Source organism: Salvelinus alpinus, chromosome 13 (assembly GCF_045679555.1).
Source record: "Salvelinus alpinus chromosome 13, SLU_Salpinus.1, whole genome shotgun sequence".
Lineage (NCBI taxonomy): Eukaryota > Metazoa > Chordata > Actinopteri > Salmoniformes > Salmonidae > Salvelinus > Salvelinus alpinus.
This window is the reverse complement of record NC_092098.1, coordinates 50,598,820-50,616,320: the sequence shown is the minus strand read 5'-3', so window position 1 is coordinate 50,616,320 and position 17,501 is coordinate 50,598,820. Positions and strand designations below refer to the sequence as shown.

Genomic DNA, 17,501 nt, shown 5'->3' with positions numbered 1-17,501 from the left:
AACCTACCTTCTAGCCTGGGTCCATGCTGCCTAAAGCATGATGGGAACTAGACCAACACACAATATAACCTACCTTCTAGCCTGGGTCCATGCTGCCTAAAGCATGATGGGAACTAGACCAACACACAATATAACCTACCTTGTAGCCTGGGTCCATGCTGCCTAAAGCATGATGGGAACTAGGCCAACACACAATATAACCTACCTTCTAGCCTGGGTCCATGCTGCCTAAAGCATGATGGGAACTAGGCCAACACACAATATAACCTACCTTGTAGCCTGGGTCCATGCTGCCTAAAGCATGATGGGAACTAGGCCAACACACAATATAACCTACCTTCTAGCCTGGGTCCATGCTGCCTAAAGCATGATGGGAACTAGGCCAACACACAATATAACCTACCTTCTAGCCTGGGTCCATGCTGCCTAAAGCATGATGGGAACTAGGCCAACACACAATATAACCTACCTTCTAGCCTGGGTCCATGCTGCCTAAAGCATGATGGGAACTAGGCCAACACACATGCGACTTGGACAATGCAACACACGGCCTGTCCCATAGCTAAACAGAGGGTGTAAACACGACACACAAAGCCTGATTTATACCTTGACTACAACTTACTAAAGCGCACTGGCCTATAGCCAAAGCACGGCTCATGCTTACTATAGCACATGTACCCATCATTTACACAAGGCCAGGTCCATGCTTCCTCAAGCACCCTACACATTCTATAGGGGTAGACCCTATAGACTAGGCCAGGTCCATGCTTCCTCAAGCACCCTACACATTCTATAGGCGTAGACCCTATACACAAGGCCAGGTCCATGCTTCCTCAAGCACCCTACACATTCTATAGGTGTAGACCCGACACACAAAGCCGGGTCCATGCTTCCTCAAGGACCCTACACATTCTATAGGTGGAGACCCTATAGACTAGGCCAGGTCCATGCTTCCTCAAGCACCCTACACATTCTATAGGTGTAGACCTTATACACTAGGCCAGGTCCATGCTTCCTCAAGCACCGTACACATTCTATAGGTGTAGACCCTATAGACTAGGTCAGGTCCATGCTTCCTCAAGGACCCTACACATTCTATAGGCGTAGACCCTATACACTAGGCCAGGTTCATGCTTCCTCAAGCACCCTACACATTCTATAGGGGTAGACCCTATAGACTAGGCCAGGTTCATGCTTCCTCAAGCACCCTACACATTCTATAGGCGTAGACCCTATACACTAGGCCAGGTTCATGCTTCCTCAAGCACCCTACACATTCTATAGGGGTAGACCCTATAGACTAGGCCAGGTCCATGCTTCCTCAAGCACCCTACACATTCTATAGGTGTAGACCCTATAGACTAGGCCAGGTCCATGCTTCCTCAAGGACCCTACACATTCTATAGGTGTAGACCCTATAGACTAGGCCAGGTCCATGCTTCCTCAAGGACCCTACACATTCTATAGGTGTAGACCCTATAGACTAGGCCAGGTCCATGCTTCCTCAAGCACCCTACACATTCTATAGGGGTAGACCCTATAGACTAGGCCAGGTTCATGCTTCCTCAAGCACCCTACACATTCTATAGGCGTAGACCCTATACACTAGGCCAGGTTCATGCTTCCTCAAGCACCGTACACATTCTATAGGTGTAGACCCTATAGACTAGGCCAGGTCCATGCTTCCTCAAGCACCCTACACATTCTATAGGTGTAGACCCTATACACTAGGCCAGGTCCATGCTTCCTCAAGGACCCTACACATTCTATAGGCGTAGACCCTATACACTAGGCCAGGTTCATGCTTACTCAAGCACCCTACACATTCTATAGGGGTAGACCCTATAGACTAGGCCAGGTTCATGCTTCCTCAAGCACCCTACACATTCTATAGGCGTAGACCCTATACACTAGGCCAGGTTCATGCTTCCTCAAGCACCCTACACATTCTATAGGCGTAGACCCTATATACTAGGCCAGGTCCATGCTTCCTCAAGGACCCTACACATTCTATAGGTGTAGACCCTATAGACTAGGCCAGGTCCATGCTTCCTCAAGCACATACCCTACACATACCATGGGTTTAGGTACTATAGGTCCGTGCTTACTGCAGCAGTGTCACATCCCATTCAGTCAGTGGAGCCCCGGGCCTGGATAGGAAGCCTTAAGCACATGGGTGTAATCCCTGTGGTGGACTACTGAAACTACTAACTGGATCTACTTCTTTTAAAAGCACCTTAATGGATTGGCCTGGTTACTGGTTTGGTTTTCAGTTTTAATACAATTACATAGCATCATCGATGCTATACTGCTATCATCACGCTGCTATGTCCCCAGTCCTTGGCGGTCACTAAGTCACAGACAATATGCTGCTATGTCCCCAGTCCTGGCTGTAACTAAGTCACAGACAATATGCTGCTATGTCCCCAGTCCTTGGCGGTCACTAAGTCACAGACAATATGCTGCTATGTACCCAGTCCTTGGCGGTCACTAAGTCACAGACAATATGCTGCTATGTCCCCAGTCCTGGCGGTCATTAAGTCACAGACAATATGCTGCTATGTCCCCAGTCCTTGGCGGTCACTAAGTCACAGACAATATGCTGCTATGTCCCCATTCCTGGCGGTCACTAAGTCACAGACAATATGCTGCTATGTCCCCAGTCCTGGCGGTCACTAAGTCACAGACAATACGCTGCTATGTCCCCAGTCCTTGGCGGTCACTAAGTCACAGACAATATGCTGCTATGTCCCCAGTCCTGGTGGTCACTAAGTCACAGACAATATGCTGCTATGTCCCCAGTCCTGGTGGTCACCAAGTCACAGACAATATGCTGCTATGTCCCCAGTCCTTGGCGGTCACTAAGTCACAGACAATATGCTGCTATGTCCCCATTCCTGGCGGTCACTAAGTCACAGACAATATGCTGCTATGTCCCCAGTCCTGGCGGTCACTAAGTCACAGACAATACGCTGCTATGTCCCCAGTCCTTGGCGGTCACTAAGTCACAGACAATATGCTGCTATGTCCCCAGTCCTGGTGGTCACTAAGTCACAGACAATATGCTGCTATGTCCCCAGTCCTGGTGGTCACCAAGTCACAGACAATATGCTGCTATGTCCCCAGTCCTGGTGGTCACTAAGTCACAGACAATATGCTGCTATGTCCCCAGTCCTGGTGGTCACTAAGTCACAGACAATATGCTGCTATGTCCCCAGTCCTGGTGGTCACTAAGTCACAGACAATATGCTGCTACGTCTCCAGTTCTGGCCTGGCAGTCACTAAGTCACAGACAATATGCTGCTATGTCCCCAGTCCTTGGCGGTCACTAAGTCACAGCCAATATGCTGCTATGTCCCCAGTCCTTGGCGGTCACTAAGTCACAGACAATATGCTGCTATGTCCCCAGTTCTGGCCTGGCAGTCACTAAGTCACAGACAATATGCTGCTACGTCTCCAGTTCTGGCCTGGCAGTCACTAAGTCACAGACAATATGCTGCTATGTACCCAGTCCTTGGCGGTCACTAAGTCACAGACAATATGCTGCTATGTCCCCAGTCCTGGCGGTCATTAAGTCACAGACAATATGCTGCTATGTCCCCAGTCCTGGTGGTCACTAAGTCACAGACAATATGCTGCTATGTACCCAGTCCTTGGCGGTCACTAAGTCACAGACAATATGCTGCTATGTACCCAGTCCTTGGCGGTCACTAAGTCACAGACAATATGCTGCTATGTACCCAGTCCTTGGCGGTCACTAAGTCACAGACAATATGCTGCTATGTCTCCAGTCCTGGTGGTCACTAAGTCACAGACAATACGCTGCTATGTCCCCAGTCCTGGTGGTCACTAAGTCACAGACAATATGCTGCTATGTACCCAGTCCTTGGCGGTCACTAGTCACAGACAATATGCTGCTATGTACCCAGTCCTTGGCGGTCACTAAGTCACAGACAATACGCTGCTATGTCCCCAGTCCTTGGCGGTCACTAAGTCACAGACAATACGCTGCTATGTACCCAGTCCTTGGCGGTCACTAAGTCACAGACAATACGCTGCTCTGTCCCCAGTCCTTGGCGGTCACTAAGTCACAGACAATACGCTGCTATGTCCCCAGTCCTTGGCGGTCACTAAGTCACAGACAATACGCTGCTATGTACCCAGTCCTTGGCGGTCACTAAGTCACAGACAATATGCTGCTATGTACCCAGTCCTTGGCGGTCACTAAGTCACAGACAATATGCTGCTATGTCTCCAGTCCTTGGCGGTCACTAAGTCACAGACAATATGCTGCTATGTCCCCAGTCCTTGGCGGTGACTAAGTCACAGACAATATGCTGCTATGTCCCCAGTCCTTGGCGGTCACTAAGTCACAGACAATATGCTGCTATGTCCCCAGTCCTTGGCGGTCACTAAGTCACAGACAATATGCTGCTATGTCCCCAGTCCTTGGCGGTCACTAAGTCACAGACAATATGCTGCTATGTCTCCAGTCCTTGGCGGTCACTAAGTCACAGACAATATGCTGCCATGTCCCCAGTCCTTGGCGGTGACTAAGTCACAGACAATATGCTGCTATGTCCCCAGTCCTGGTGGTCACTAAGTCACAGACAATATGCTGCTATGTCCCCAGTCCCTGGTGGTCACTAAGTCACAGACAATACGCTGCTGTGTCCCCAGTCCTGGTGGTCACTAAGTCACAGACAATACGCTGCTATGTCCCCAGTCCTGGCCTTCCGGTCACTAAGTCGACAGTTACAAAATTGGTTTTGGGGACAGGTGTCACCGTGACTCGACTAGTAGGTCTCGGCTCACGCCCCTTCAGCTTGCAGGCGAGTGTTATGGCACCTCCGTAAACCGGGTGGGAGTTAAAATGTTGGATTTAGTGAAATGAATATTGAAAAGCAATAACGATTTCAGATCGGCAGAAGAAATCCAATTAGTTGGGACTCATGATGCAATGATAACATGGAGAACACATAACTACAACAGAGCAGCCAGACTGATGCTGCTGCAGCAGTCTATGGTCAGAACAGCCAGACTGATGCTGCTGCAGCAGTCTGTGGTCAGAGCAGCCAAACTGATGCTGCTGCAGCAGTCTATGGTCAGAGCAGCCAAACTGATGCTGCTGCAGCAGTCTATGGTCAGAGCAGCCAAACTGATGCTGCTGCAGCAGTCTATGGTCAGAGCAGCCAGACTGATGCTGCTGCAGCAGTCTATGGTCAGAGCAGCCAGACTGATGCTGCTGCAGCAGTCTGTGGTCAGAGCAGCCAGACTGATGCAGCAGTCTATGGTCAGAGCAGCCAGACTGATGCAGCAGTCTATGGTCAGAGCAGCCAGACTGATGCTGCTGCAGCAGTCTATGGTCAGAGCAGCCAGACTGATGCAGCAGTCTATGGTCAGAGCAGCCAGACTGATGCTGCTGCAGCAGTCTATGGTCAGAGCAGCCAGACTGATGCTGCTGCAGCAGTCTATGGTCAGAGCAGCCAGACTGATGCTGCTGCAGCAGTCTATGGTCAGAGCAGCCAGACTGATGCAGCAGTCTATGGTCATTGTTACCTCTGATGATGTTCTCACTTGCTCATTTCAATAATAACAACACATCTGAATAGCCTAAACCTTACCTAACTACAGTCCATAGTGTTAGGGTTATATTAATGTCCTGTATAGCCTAGCCACCGTCCCACAGTCCATAGTGTTAGGGTTATATTAATGTCATGTATAGCCTAGCCAGGGTCCTACAGTCCATAGTGTTAGGGTTATATTAATGTCCTGTATAGCCTAGCCACCGTCATACAGTCCATAGTGTTAGGGTTATATTAATGTCCTGTATAGCCTAGCCACCGTCCTACAGTCCATAGTGTTAGGGTTATATTAATGTCCTGTATAGCCTAGCCACCGTCCCACAGTCCATAGTGTTAGGGTTATATTAATGTCATGTATAGCCTAGCCAGGGTCCTACAGTCCATAGTGTTAGGGTTATATTAATGTCCTGTATAGCCTAGCCACCGTCATACAGTCCATAGTGTTAGGGTTATATTAATGTCCTGTATAGCCTAGCCAGGGTCCTACAGTCCATAGTGTTAGGGTTATATTAATGTCCTGTATAGCCTAGCCACCGTCCTACAGTCCATAGTGTTAGGGTTATATTAATGTCCTGTATAGCCTAGCCAGGGTCCTACAGTCCATAGTGTTAGGGTTATATTAATGTCCTGTATAGCCTAGCCACCGTCCTACAGTCCATAGTGTTAGGGTTATATTAATGTCCTGTATAGCCTAGCCAGGGTCCTACAGTCCATAGTGTTAGGGTTATATTCATGTCCTGTATAGCCTAGCCAGGGTCCTACAGTCCATAGTGTTAGGGTTATATTAATGTCCTGTATAGCCTAGCCACAGTCCTACAGTCCACAGGGGGTATAGCACAAGGTTAACCGCACACACAGAGCCACTGGGACCTAAACACACCAAAACACACCCTCACTAAATACAACCTACCCCTGTCCAGTGATCTGTGGCAACACGTCAAGATATCCCCAGCCCCCAATTATCCAGAGCAGGGTGAGACAGGGCAAGGCAGGGCAAAGCAGCTAGGAAAGTCTTTGGTTGGAGAGTCGGCTGGAGTCTTAACATTACCTACCATCCAAAACCCTCTCACCGCTACCACGGCAACAGCGAGAGGATTACTGGACTGTACCATTCTGTTGCTAGAGAGGGAATTAGAGTGCACAGCCATACAACATGGCCCCTTTCTGTGGCATCCATGTGTGTGTGTCATTCTGTGTGTGTGTGTGTGTGTGTCCCACAAATTACAGATTACCACAACCAGAATTCTCATCTAAACTGCAAAGAGAGAAGTGAATTTTAACTCAAAAACTTTAGGTTGTCATACATATATATATGCCTTAAAATGCACATTTCTAAATACAATTTTTATTATTATTATTTTTACCCCCTTTTTTGATGTCTCATTGCTCCAACTCCCCAACGGGCTCGGGCGAGGCGAAGGTGGAGTCATGCATCCTCCAAAACATGACCCGCCTTACCGCGCTCCTTAACACCCATCAGCCAGCTGCATCAATGTGTTGGAGGAAACCCCGTTTGACTGGCTACCGGGGTCAGCCTGCAGGCACCCGGCCCGCCACAAGGAGTCGCTAGAGTGCGATGAGCCAAGTAAAGCCCCCCCCCCCCGGCAAAACTCTCCCCTAAACTGGACGACGCTGGGCCAATTGTGTGTCATCCCGGGCTGGGTCGCGGCACAGCCCGGGAATGACCCCGGGTCTGTAGTAACGCCTCCAGCAGTGCGATGCATTTCCTTAGACCGCTGTGCCACTCGGGAGGCCCAAGATTTAGTTATTTTTAATTCACTTTTATTTTATTAATTTGTATCTTAAATGAGCCTGCAACCAAAATGTGAATATTTCCTGACGTAGTGTATACTGGTGTTACGTCTAGGTGTAGTGGAGTGAAGGTGAGGGAAATAATCATTTCGAAGAACTCTTTAGTCATCAGTGTTGCAGAGAGAGCCGCGGAAGCATGTGACTTGTGTCTCTTGATCTGGCCCAAATGCAAGACAGAGCATCATCTCATTATGTCCTCTGGCAGTCAGGCAGATTACTGTAGTCAGCACAGCACACATAGCCATTATATAACAGCAGCTAATGCCAACGTAAACATACACTAAGCCAAGAAAACCCCCAGCGAACCAAATTCCAAATTAACAAATGCAAACCCACAGCACATAATCCTAACCGTCCTGCCTGACTGCAGGGCAGCAGTACCAGCTACAATACTAAGGACCCATCATACCACCCATTCACCCCTTGTAGTGAAGACACATGACCCGGTCCGTGTCTGTCAGTTAGCTTCTCAAATTTGGCCCTAAACACAGTGCGTCACATCACTGCCCCGCACTGCCTTTTGGGAAATGCTACAGCGCTTGCTGTACTCATTCCAGAGCAGCTGGATGGTTTAAAATCTCAACATCTGGACGGAGGAAAACTGGAGGCAAAATGTGGCGTTTGGGGATAAATAGCACTTAGATGGACACTTAGATGGACAGCTGGTACTTCTAGGTTGTACATATTTCTGGGGCTTGTAGTAATGTTTTATATAAGATCCTAATGACTGACATAATGTGGGAACATACCATTTGAAATATTAAAAAATAATTTGAAAAGGTGGGCGTGGTTTGTGCATTTAGGAGTTTTCTAATTGGTTACACTGCAACAGTGAAGCTCAATCAAGCACAGCTAAAGTATTTGATATGATTTCAAATCGTTTTTCAACCCAGGTCTGTTGATTTGAGCTCGCCATCTAACAGTGCAACAGGATTTCAGTTCTTATACCTCAGTCTGATGTAGTGCACTTTATCATCAACAGGGGGCAGTGTTGGGAGCTGGGCAGAGCAGCCTATGGCTGAGAGAGCCAGGGGTTAGTGTTGGAGCTGGTCAGAGCAGCCTATGGCTGAGAGAGAGCCAGGGGTTAGTGTTGGAGCTGGGCAGAGCAGCCTATGGCTGAGAGAGAGCCAGGGGTTAGTGTTGGAGCTGGTCAGAGCAGCCTATGGCTGAGAGAGAGCCAGGGGTTAGTGTTGGAGCTGGGCAGAGCAGCCTATGGCTGAGAGAGAGCCAGGGGTTAGTGTTGGAGCTGGGCAGAGCAGCCTATGGCTGAGAGAGAGCCAGGGGTTAGTGTTGGAGCTGGTCAGAGCAGCCTATGGCTGAGAGAGAGCCAGGGGTTAGTGTTGGAGCTGGGCAGAGCAGCCTATGGCTGAGAGAGAGCCAGGGGTTAGTGTTGGAGCTGGGCAGAGCAGCCTATGGCTGAGAGAGAGCCATGGGTTAGTGTTGGAGCTGGGCAGAGCAGCCTATGGCTGAGAGAGAGCCAGGGGTTAGTGTTGGAGCTGGTCAGAGCAGCCTATGGCTGAGAGAGAGCCAGGGGTTAGTGTTGGAGCTGGGCAGAGCAGCCTATGGCTGAGAGAGAGCCAGGGGTTAGTGTTGGAGCTGGTCAGAGCAGCCTATGGCTGAGAGAGAGCCAGGGGTTAGTGTTGGAGCTGGTCAGAGCAGCCTATGGCTGAGAGAGAGCCAGGGGTTAGTGTTGGAGCTGGGCAGAGCAGCCTATGGCTGAGAGAGAGCCAGGGGTTAGTGTTGGAGCTGGGCAGAGCAGCCTATGGCTGAGAGAAAGCCAGGGGTTCATGTTGGAGCTGGTCGGAGCAGCCTATGGCTGAGAGAGAGAAAATAGCTACACTCCTTTCTTACCTTCTCCTCCCTTTCCTCCTTTGTTATGCAGGGCCTTTCGTGTCCGTTGTGTTTCCTGCCGGAGGGGTCTTTACAGGAGGTGACTCTGCAACAGGCGTCTTTAGAGGAGGTGTCTTTACAGGAGGTGTCTTTAGGGGAGGTGACTCTGGAGGAGATGTCTTTACAGGAGGTGTCTTTACAGGAGGTGTCTTTAGGGGAGGTGACTCTGGAGGAGATGTCTTTACAGGAGGTGTCTTTACAGGAGAAGTCTTTAGGGAAGGTGACTCTGGAGGAGGTGTCTTTACAGGAGGTGTCTTTAGGGGAGGTGACTCTGGAGGAGGTGTCTTTACAGGAGGTAACTCTGGAGGAGGTGTCTTTACAGGAGGTGTCTTTACAGGAGGTGTCTTTACAGGAGGTGTCTTTACAGGAGGTGTCTTTACAGGAGGTGTCTTTAGGGAAGGTGACTCTGGAGGAGATGTCTTTACAGGAGATGTCTTTAGGGAAGGTGACTCTGGAGGAGGTGACTCTGGAGGAGGAGATTGACAGTTGCCTCTGGAGCCTCAGCACCTCCTTCTGGGACTCCCTTAGCAGCCTCTCAAACTCCACCACGCAAGACGGGACTGGGGAGCCCTGCAACACACAGAGGTCAAAGATATTTCAACATACAATAAATACATATTTGCCCCCTCCCTATCAAAATTTCTCTATTTTTGCATATTTTTGACACTGAATGTTATTCAGATCTTCAATCCAAAACCTAATATTAGATAAAGGATAAATAACACAACAATTACATACTAATATAATTTATTTCATGAACAAAGTAATGCAACACCCAATTCCCCTGTGTAAAAGTATAATTGCCTCCGTAAAACTCAATAACTGGTTGTGCCGCCTTTCGCTGCAATGACTCCAACCAAACAATTCCTGTAGTTGTTGATCAGTCTCTCACTTCCGCGTGGAGGAATTTTGTCCCACTCTTCGCTGAGTTAGAACTGTTCTAACTCAGCGCCATTTGTGGGTTTTCAAACATGAAATGCTTGTTTAAAGTCCTGTCACAACATCTCAAATGGGATTAGGTCTGGACTTTGACGAGGCCATTTCAAAAAATGTCAAATGTGTTGCTTTTTAGCCATTTCCACGTAGACTTGGTTGTGTGTTTTGGATAATTCTCGTGCTGCGTGCGTGACCCAGCTGGGCTTCAGCTCACAGACAGACGGCCTGACATTCTCCTGTAGAATTGTCTGATACAGAGCAGAAGTCGTCCAGTTCCTGAGGCAGCAAAGCATCCCCAAACCAACACACTACCACCACCATGCTTGACCCGTTAGTATGAGGTTCTTACTGTGGAATGCAGTGTTTGGTTTTCATCAGACATAATGGGACCCATGTCATCCAAAAAGTTGACTCTAATTTGCCAAAAAAGCATCTGGATGATCATCAAGACTCTTGGAAGAATGTTCCATGAAGAGATGAGTCAAAAGTATAACTTTTTTTGACGACATGTTATTGAGTATAAGTGGGAAATAACTTTTTCACACAGTGGCATTGGGTGTTGCATAACTTTGTTTCTAAAATAATTAATTCATTAAATTTTTTTTTTTTTAAATTGTTGTGTTATTTGTTCACTCAGGTTCTGGCGGGAAGTGAGCTGGCAAATCCTAGATAACATTGTTTGCCGTTGAGCCCTTGTGCAAAGGGAGGTTGTAAATGTTTATTTTTTAATTATTCCTCTCTTTGCCCATCTGTGACTAAGATCACATTTTCCAGGACTAAATATCTACAGGAAGTATTACCCCCACAACAACTGCTTCACAGGCTAATATACATTACTGCTGGATAAAACGACCTATCATCAACTCAGTTCACCCTGGGATAATACTCTCAGCAGATGTGTATTCCAGGAAAATGTGATCTTAGTCACAGTCAAAGAGAGGAATAATATTAAAAATAGGCATTTACAACCTCCCTCTTCTCACCACTGACATCTATCTACACATGTGCATCAGTACAGTCCGGTCACTAGTTCAGGCTTAGAGAGGGTTTATCCAGCCCAGCAGAGGGCAGAACGGAGGCATTATAGACCTTTGATGAGGTTGGTGAATAGGACTGACTACAATGGATGATACAGTGAACCTTCAGTGGGCAGACTGCTCCTCTTTAGATAATAGGGTTCTTATTGAAATGTTCAGTGCTTTGGATCAGTTTGAATCAAGGAGAGGAGCAGAATCACCAATTAGTGACATAACGAGTGACTAGTTATTTGAGATGCAAAGGGGATTTTTTAGATCAGTGATTATGTACGGTCCGTCTGCAAAGTAGTCCATCTAAAACACGAACTCTAGGTTGTTATTGTAAGACCGTGTTCAGGGGCTGAATTGGCTGCTGCTGGGATATGGTATTGGGTACCTTGGCTGTGCCCAAGCGTGTCTCCAGCTCCCTACACTCCTGCTGCAGGGCGGCGATCTCCTTGTCCTTGGAGAGTAATGTGTCTGCGTGCTGCGCCAGGTCACGGGCTCGTTGACGGGCAAACGCCCGCTTGTACTGCTCCACCGGAGCTGGGGCGTTCACCTAGACAGACGGGAAGGGTTAGAGGTTAAGGGTCAACACAAAGAAGGACTGTTCGTCACAAATACCCCAGTTCTGACTGGTCGTGTTCTCATGTTATATAGTGGACTTATAACCCTTGACCCTTTCAGGAAGTATTATATGTTTGAACCTGGCTATTCCCTGTAGGCAACTCATTCATGCAAGTCAGTCTCAAAAAATCTCAAAAATCAAAATTATTATTTTTTCCTCTAATACGGGACTATTAAAGGCCCAGTGAACTACTTTTGTGAAATATATACAGTACCAGTCAAAAGCTTAGACACACCTACTCATTCAAGTTTATAAAAAAAAAACTATTTTCTACATTGTAGAATAATAGTGAAGACATCAAAACTATGAAATAACACATATGGAATCATGTAGTAACCAAGAAAGTGTTAAACAAATCAAAATATGTTTTAGATTTTAGATTCTTCAAAGTAGCCATCCTTTGCCTTGATGACAGCTTTGCACACTCTTGGCATTCTCTCAACCAGCTTCATGAGTTAGCCACCTGGAATGTATTTCAATTAACAGGTGTGCCTTGTTAAAAGTTAATTTGTGGAATTTCTTTCCTTCTTTATGCGTTTGAGCCAATCAGTTGTGTTGTGACTAGGTAGGGGTGGTATACAGAAGATAGCCCTATTTGGTAAAAGACCTAGTCCATATTATGGCAAGAACAGCTCAAATAAGCGAAGAGAAATGACAGTCCATCATTACTTTAAGACAAGAAGGTCAGTCAATCCGTAAAATTTCAAGAACTTCTAAAGTTTCTTCAAGTGAAATTGCAAAAACCATCAAGCACTATGATGAAACTGGTTCTCATGAGGACCACCACAGGAATGGAAGACCCAGAGTTACTTCTGCTGCAGAAGATAAGTTCATTAGAGTTACTAACCTCGAAATTGCAGCCAAATAAATGCCAAATAAGAGTTAAAGTAACAGACACATCTCAACATCAACTGTTCAGAGGAGACTGCGTGAATCAGGCCTTCGTGGTTGAATTTCTGCAAAGACTATAATTTATTTTTCAACAGGACAATGACCCAACACACCTCCAGGCTGTGTAAGGGCTATTTGACCAAGAAGGAAGTGATGGAGTGCTGCATCAGATGACCTGGCCTTCACAATCACCCGACCTCAACCAAATTGAGATGGTTTGAGATATGTCAGACAGCAGAGTGAAGGAAAAGCATCAAACAAGTGCTCAGCATATGTGGGAACTCCTTTAAGTTTGTTGGAAAAGCATTCCAGGTAATGCTGGTTGAGAGAATGCCAGGAGTGTGCAAAGCTGTCAAGGCAAAGTGTGGCTACTTTGAAGAATCTCAAATATAAAATACATTTTGATTTGTTTAACACTTTTTTAGTTACTACATATTGGTTATTTAATAGTTTTGATGTATTCACTATTATTCTACAATTTAAATTTTGTTGTAAAAATAAAGAAAAACCCTTGAATGAGTAGGTGTCTCCAAACTTTTGACTGGTACTATATATATATTTTTTAGGGGGTGCTTCAGCACCCCTACTTCCCACGGCTATGTCTCGGGGACAAATTAGCTAGCAACAGAAAGCTAGCCAGATATCCATGAATGTTTCATGTGTTTCGACCTGTCCTCAAATTAAGATAGTTGGTTTTGGTATTTTAACCATGAACGTGTCTGATGGAGATAGACAAAATCAACATTAGCACGCAGACGTGCGTTGCGGAGCCGGATAGCTCAGCACGTAACTGTCATTTCAAAGTGTTTTTTCAAAGACAGTCTATAAATAACATTTAGGTCAGCCCTGTTCAAAAGTCAATTACAATAGAAGAAGAAATGGCACTCTGAAAGGTCTGTCGTGCTTCTCATTTGATGGCTGAGGCTTTACTATTGATTGTGCTGTGCTGCTCTAGGAAAAGGAGAAAGGGGTGGGGGAAGAGAGAGATAAGGGGAGAAAGAATGAGGGAGAGAGCGAGAGAGAGGAAGAAAGAGAAAGAGGGCTATAGAGAGGGAGAGGGTATTTCTCAGGATGGTGAACAGGTGCTGTGTGGAATACTGTGGCAGCCAATGGGCTGGTGGTGGGCCTGGTGGCCTGGATAGAGACAGGAGGTTGTACTAATGTGGCTGATCAGCCCAGACCTGGTGGAGGGAGGGGGAAGGGAGTGGCTGATCAGCCCAGACCTGGTGGAGGGGGGGGGGAGGGAGTGGCTGATCAGCCCAGACCTGGTGGAGGGAGGGGGAAGGGAGTGGCTGATCAGCCCAGACCTGGTGGAGGGAGGGGGAAGGGAGTGGCTGATCAGCCCAGACCTGGTCGAGGGAGGGGGAAGGGAGTGGCTGATCAGCCCAGACCTGGTGGAGGGAGGGGGAAGGGAGTGGCTGATCAGCCCAGACCTGGTGGAGGGAGGGGGAAGGGAGTGGCTGATCAGCCCAGACCTGGTGGAGGGAGGGGGAAGGGAGTGGCTGATCAGCCCAGACCTGGTGGAGGGAGGGGGAAGTGAGTGGCTGATCAGCCCAGACCTGGTGGAGGGAGGGGGAAGGGAGTGGCTGATCAGCCCAGACCTGGTGGAGGGAGGGGGAAGGGGGTGGCTGATCAGCCCAGACCTGGTGGAGGGAGGGGGAAGGGAGTGGCTGATCAGCCCAGACCTGGTGGAGGGAGGGGGAAGGGAGTGGCTGATCAGCCCAGAGAGTTGACCCGTAGAGTTGAATACTGCTTCCACAAGGTAAGGCCTACTACGTATTTAACCTTTTCTATTTCTCTTTAAGAACATCACAATCTAAAGATGAGCAGAGAATTTGACAATGTTATAACTGGCTACTGCTATAATACCTAAACTATCCACCTGGACAGCAATGCCACAAAACACATTTCATTATTCTTCATAACCGATCATAATGACTCCATTTACTGTTTAGGGGCACTAGTATTCTCAAACAATGACCGCAATTCATCACTCAATGACCCATTCAGTGCTGCTCATTACAGTGATTTGATTTGGATGTTGTCGCTTGTTAAGGAGTCATGCCCTCTGACAAAGGCCAAGACAGTGGACACGTAAGCTTTAAGAAAAACAGTGATACTAGCAGGAACAGTGTTTGTCTTTTCTTTCAAGCAGTCACGCCCTTCCATCATTGGTGCAGAGCAGTGGCAAGCAGAGCTGGGTTCTTCAAGCAGTCACGCCCTTCCATCATTGGTGCAGAGCAGTGGCAAGCAGAGCTGGGTTCTTCAAGCAGCCACGCTCTTCCATCATTGGTGCAGAGCAGTGGCAAGCAGCGCTTGTATTGTTTTCTTATACCGTTTCTATGAGCCTTTCTGGTGCAGGGTTTGCACTTTTGGAACTATTCCATTGGTTCCAATGTGCCAGGCAACTCAGTGAAGCATAGCTCAAAGTGTTTGTAAGAAAACAACTACTATTTGAGGCCAAGTCTGTAGAGCAGTGAGAACTGTGAAGAGGCTAAGCCTTGCAGTAAGGCACTAGATATATCTGTAAACGGTAATAGTCCGTGTGTACCCGTTTCAGGTATCTGTAAATGTAATTTATTTTACCTTTATTTAACTAGGCAAGGGTCCTTTTTTCACAATTCAGAATTTCTGCCTGACTGACGTGCCCAAAGTAAACTGCCTGTTACTCAGGCCCAGAAGCCAGGATATGCATATAATTGGTATCATTGGATAGAAAACACTTTGAAGTTTGTAGAAATGTTAAAATAATGTATGAGACTATAACACAATTGATATGGTAGGAGAAAATTCAAAGAAAAACCAACCGGAATAAAAAATGTTTAGGTCCCAGGCTCTTATAATGGAAAGCTATGGGTCCTATGCAATTCCAGCTCACAGATTGCAATTTCTATGGCTTCCACTAGATGTCAACAGTCTTTCTTCAAGGTTTCAGGCTTGTTTCTTCCAAAACGAGGAAGAATTTGGAGTTTTGGTACAAAGAGTCACAGTGGAAAATCAGTCTTAGGGTGCGCACTTGTTAATTTTACTTTTCTATTGAACATACTTCTTTACGTATGAAATATTATATTTTATTTACATTTTAGTATACCCGAGGATTAAATAGAAACATAGTTTGACTTGTTTGAACAAAGTTTAGCGGTAGCTTTTTGGATTCCTTTGTCTGCATGTTGAATGAGTGGATTACTGAAATCGATGGCGCCAACTAAACTGACTTTTTGGGATATAAAGAAGGATTTTATCTAACAAAACGACCATTCATGTTGTAGCTGGGACCCTTGGGATTGCAAACAGAGGAAGATTTTCAAAAAGTAATTGATTATTTCTTCGCTATTTGTGATTTTATGAAGCCTGTGCTGGTTGAAAAATATTTTGATGTGGGGCGCTGTCCTCAAACAATCGCATGGTATGCTTTCGCTGTAAAGCCTATTGTAAATCGGACAATGCAGTCCAATGCAGGAATTTAAGCTTTTAACCGATATAAGATTATTTATTTGAATTTCAGGTACTCCAATTTCACCGGATGCTGTCGACAGGTGTCCCGCTAGCGGGACGCCTAGCCTTAACAAGTGTTAAGTACAAATTCTTATTTACAACTGCCTAGGAACAGTAGGTTAACTGCCTTGTTCAGGGGCAGAACGACAGATTTTTACCTTGTCAGCTCGGGGTAATAGGCATTGTGTACCAGTTTGAGGTATCTGTAAACAGTGATAGGCAGAGTCTCTGTATGTACCACTGAGGTATAGTTTAGACGATATGTGTAAAGAGTAAGGCACTAGAGTCTAGACCAGTGGTCGCCAACCGGTCGTTCGCGATATTTCTGTAGAAAAGCCAACGAACAATAAAGGCTTGCGCTCCTTTTTTAAAATCGTGTTGAGCCGTTGCCTGTAGGTGCACTTGATTCAAAAGTCCTGCGCTCCGGGTAAGCAAAGTGTTCCTATGAGACAAACTCACCGCCTACCTGGTGGACCTGCAAATATGTGACTAAATCGAGTGCACCTACTGCTCTGCCCAATCGGATAGCTCAAATCAACGTGGCTACCGAGCTTCCATGACCCTGGCCACAGACAAGTTTAATAGGCTACTAGTCTACGTAAGATTTTATCACTTTTAAAACCATGACAACAGAGAGACTGTCAACAAATACAGTAAAGAGCTGCTGTTTTTATGAGTGTTTAAGTTTATATTCAGCACGGTCACTGTTTTTATTCAACACTATTACAAAATGGCTTCTCTGTACTTCCGCTCGGGCTGCAGCTGCAATGAATGAGTAGCCAAGTATCGATAGCCTTGCGTTTTATTATTATTATTAGCAGCTCGTCGTGTCGATTTTAATATTAAGGAATATTTAACTTTCTCTGGTCACAGGAACAACATGAATTTGTACATGAGGCAGATGTGGTGCGACTCGAGTTTCACCATCAGGTGGAAGACGGTTTCCCCTCTCTCTGGTCAGTCTCACCCTCACCGGAGGAAAGGAAGGAGAGAGCAGGGACCGTGAGAGGCGGTTGGGAAAAGTAGGAAACTCGGGCATCTTCCTAGAGCTCCGACTTTTCGACCTGAAGATCACTGACGTCGTGATTTGACCTCGTTGACCATCAGATGCTGGTAACACCAGTCCAGTAAAATAAAAAAGCTAATTATTTCAATTCATGCTCCACAGTGTGCTAAAGTGCTAAACCAACTGATCTATTTTGTTATCAAAGCTCGAGTTTTGAAATATAATATGGTCTGATTAACAAT

At 46.6% G+C, this 17,501-nt stretch overlaps 1 protein-coding gene across 1 annotated transcript in view; it reads right to left on the bottom strand.

Annotated features, from left to right (window-relative positions):
• The window catches only part of LOC139536746 (peripheral-type benzodiazepine receptor-associated protein 1), a 169,963-nt gene that overhangs the window by 71,069 nt on the left and 81,393 nt on the right, over positions 1–17,501 (bottom strand). The window contains exons 4-5 of the mRNA XM_071337341.1: positions 11,637–11,798; positions 9,249–9,857 (exon numbers count right to left, since the gene is read on the bottom strand). Of these exons, the coding sequence (XP_071193442.1) occupies positions 9,249–9,857; positions 11,637–11,798 (771 nt within the window). The remainder of the gene's footprint in view (positions 1–9,248; positions 9,858–11,636; positions 11,799–17,501) is intronic.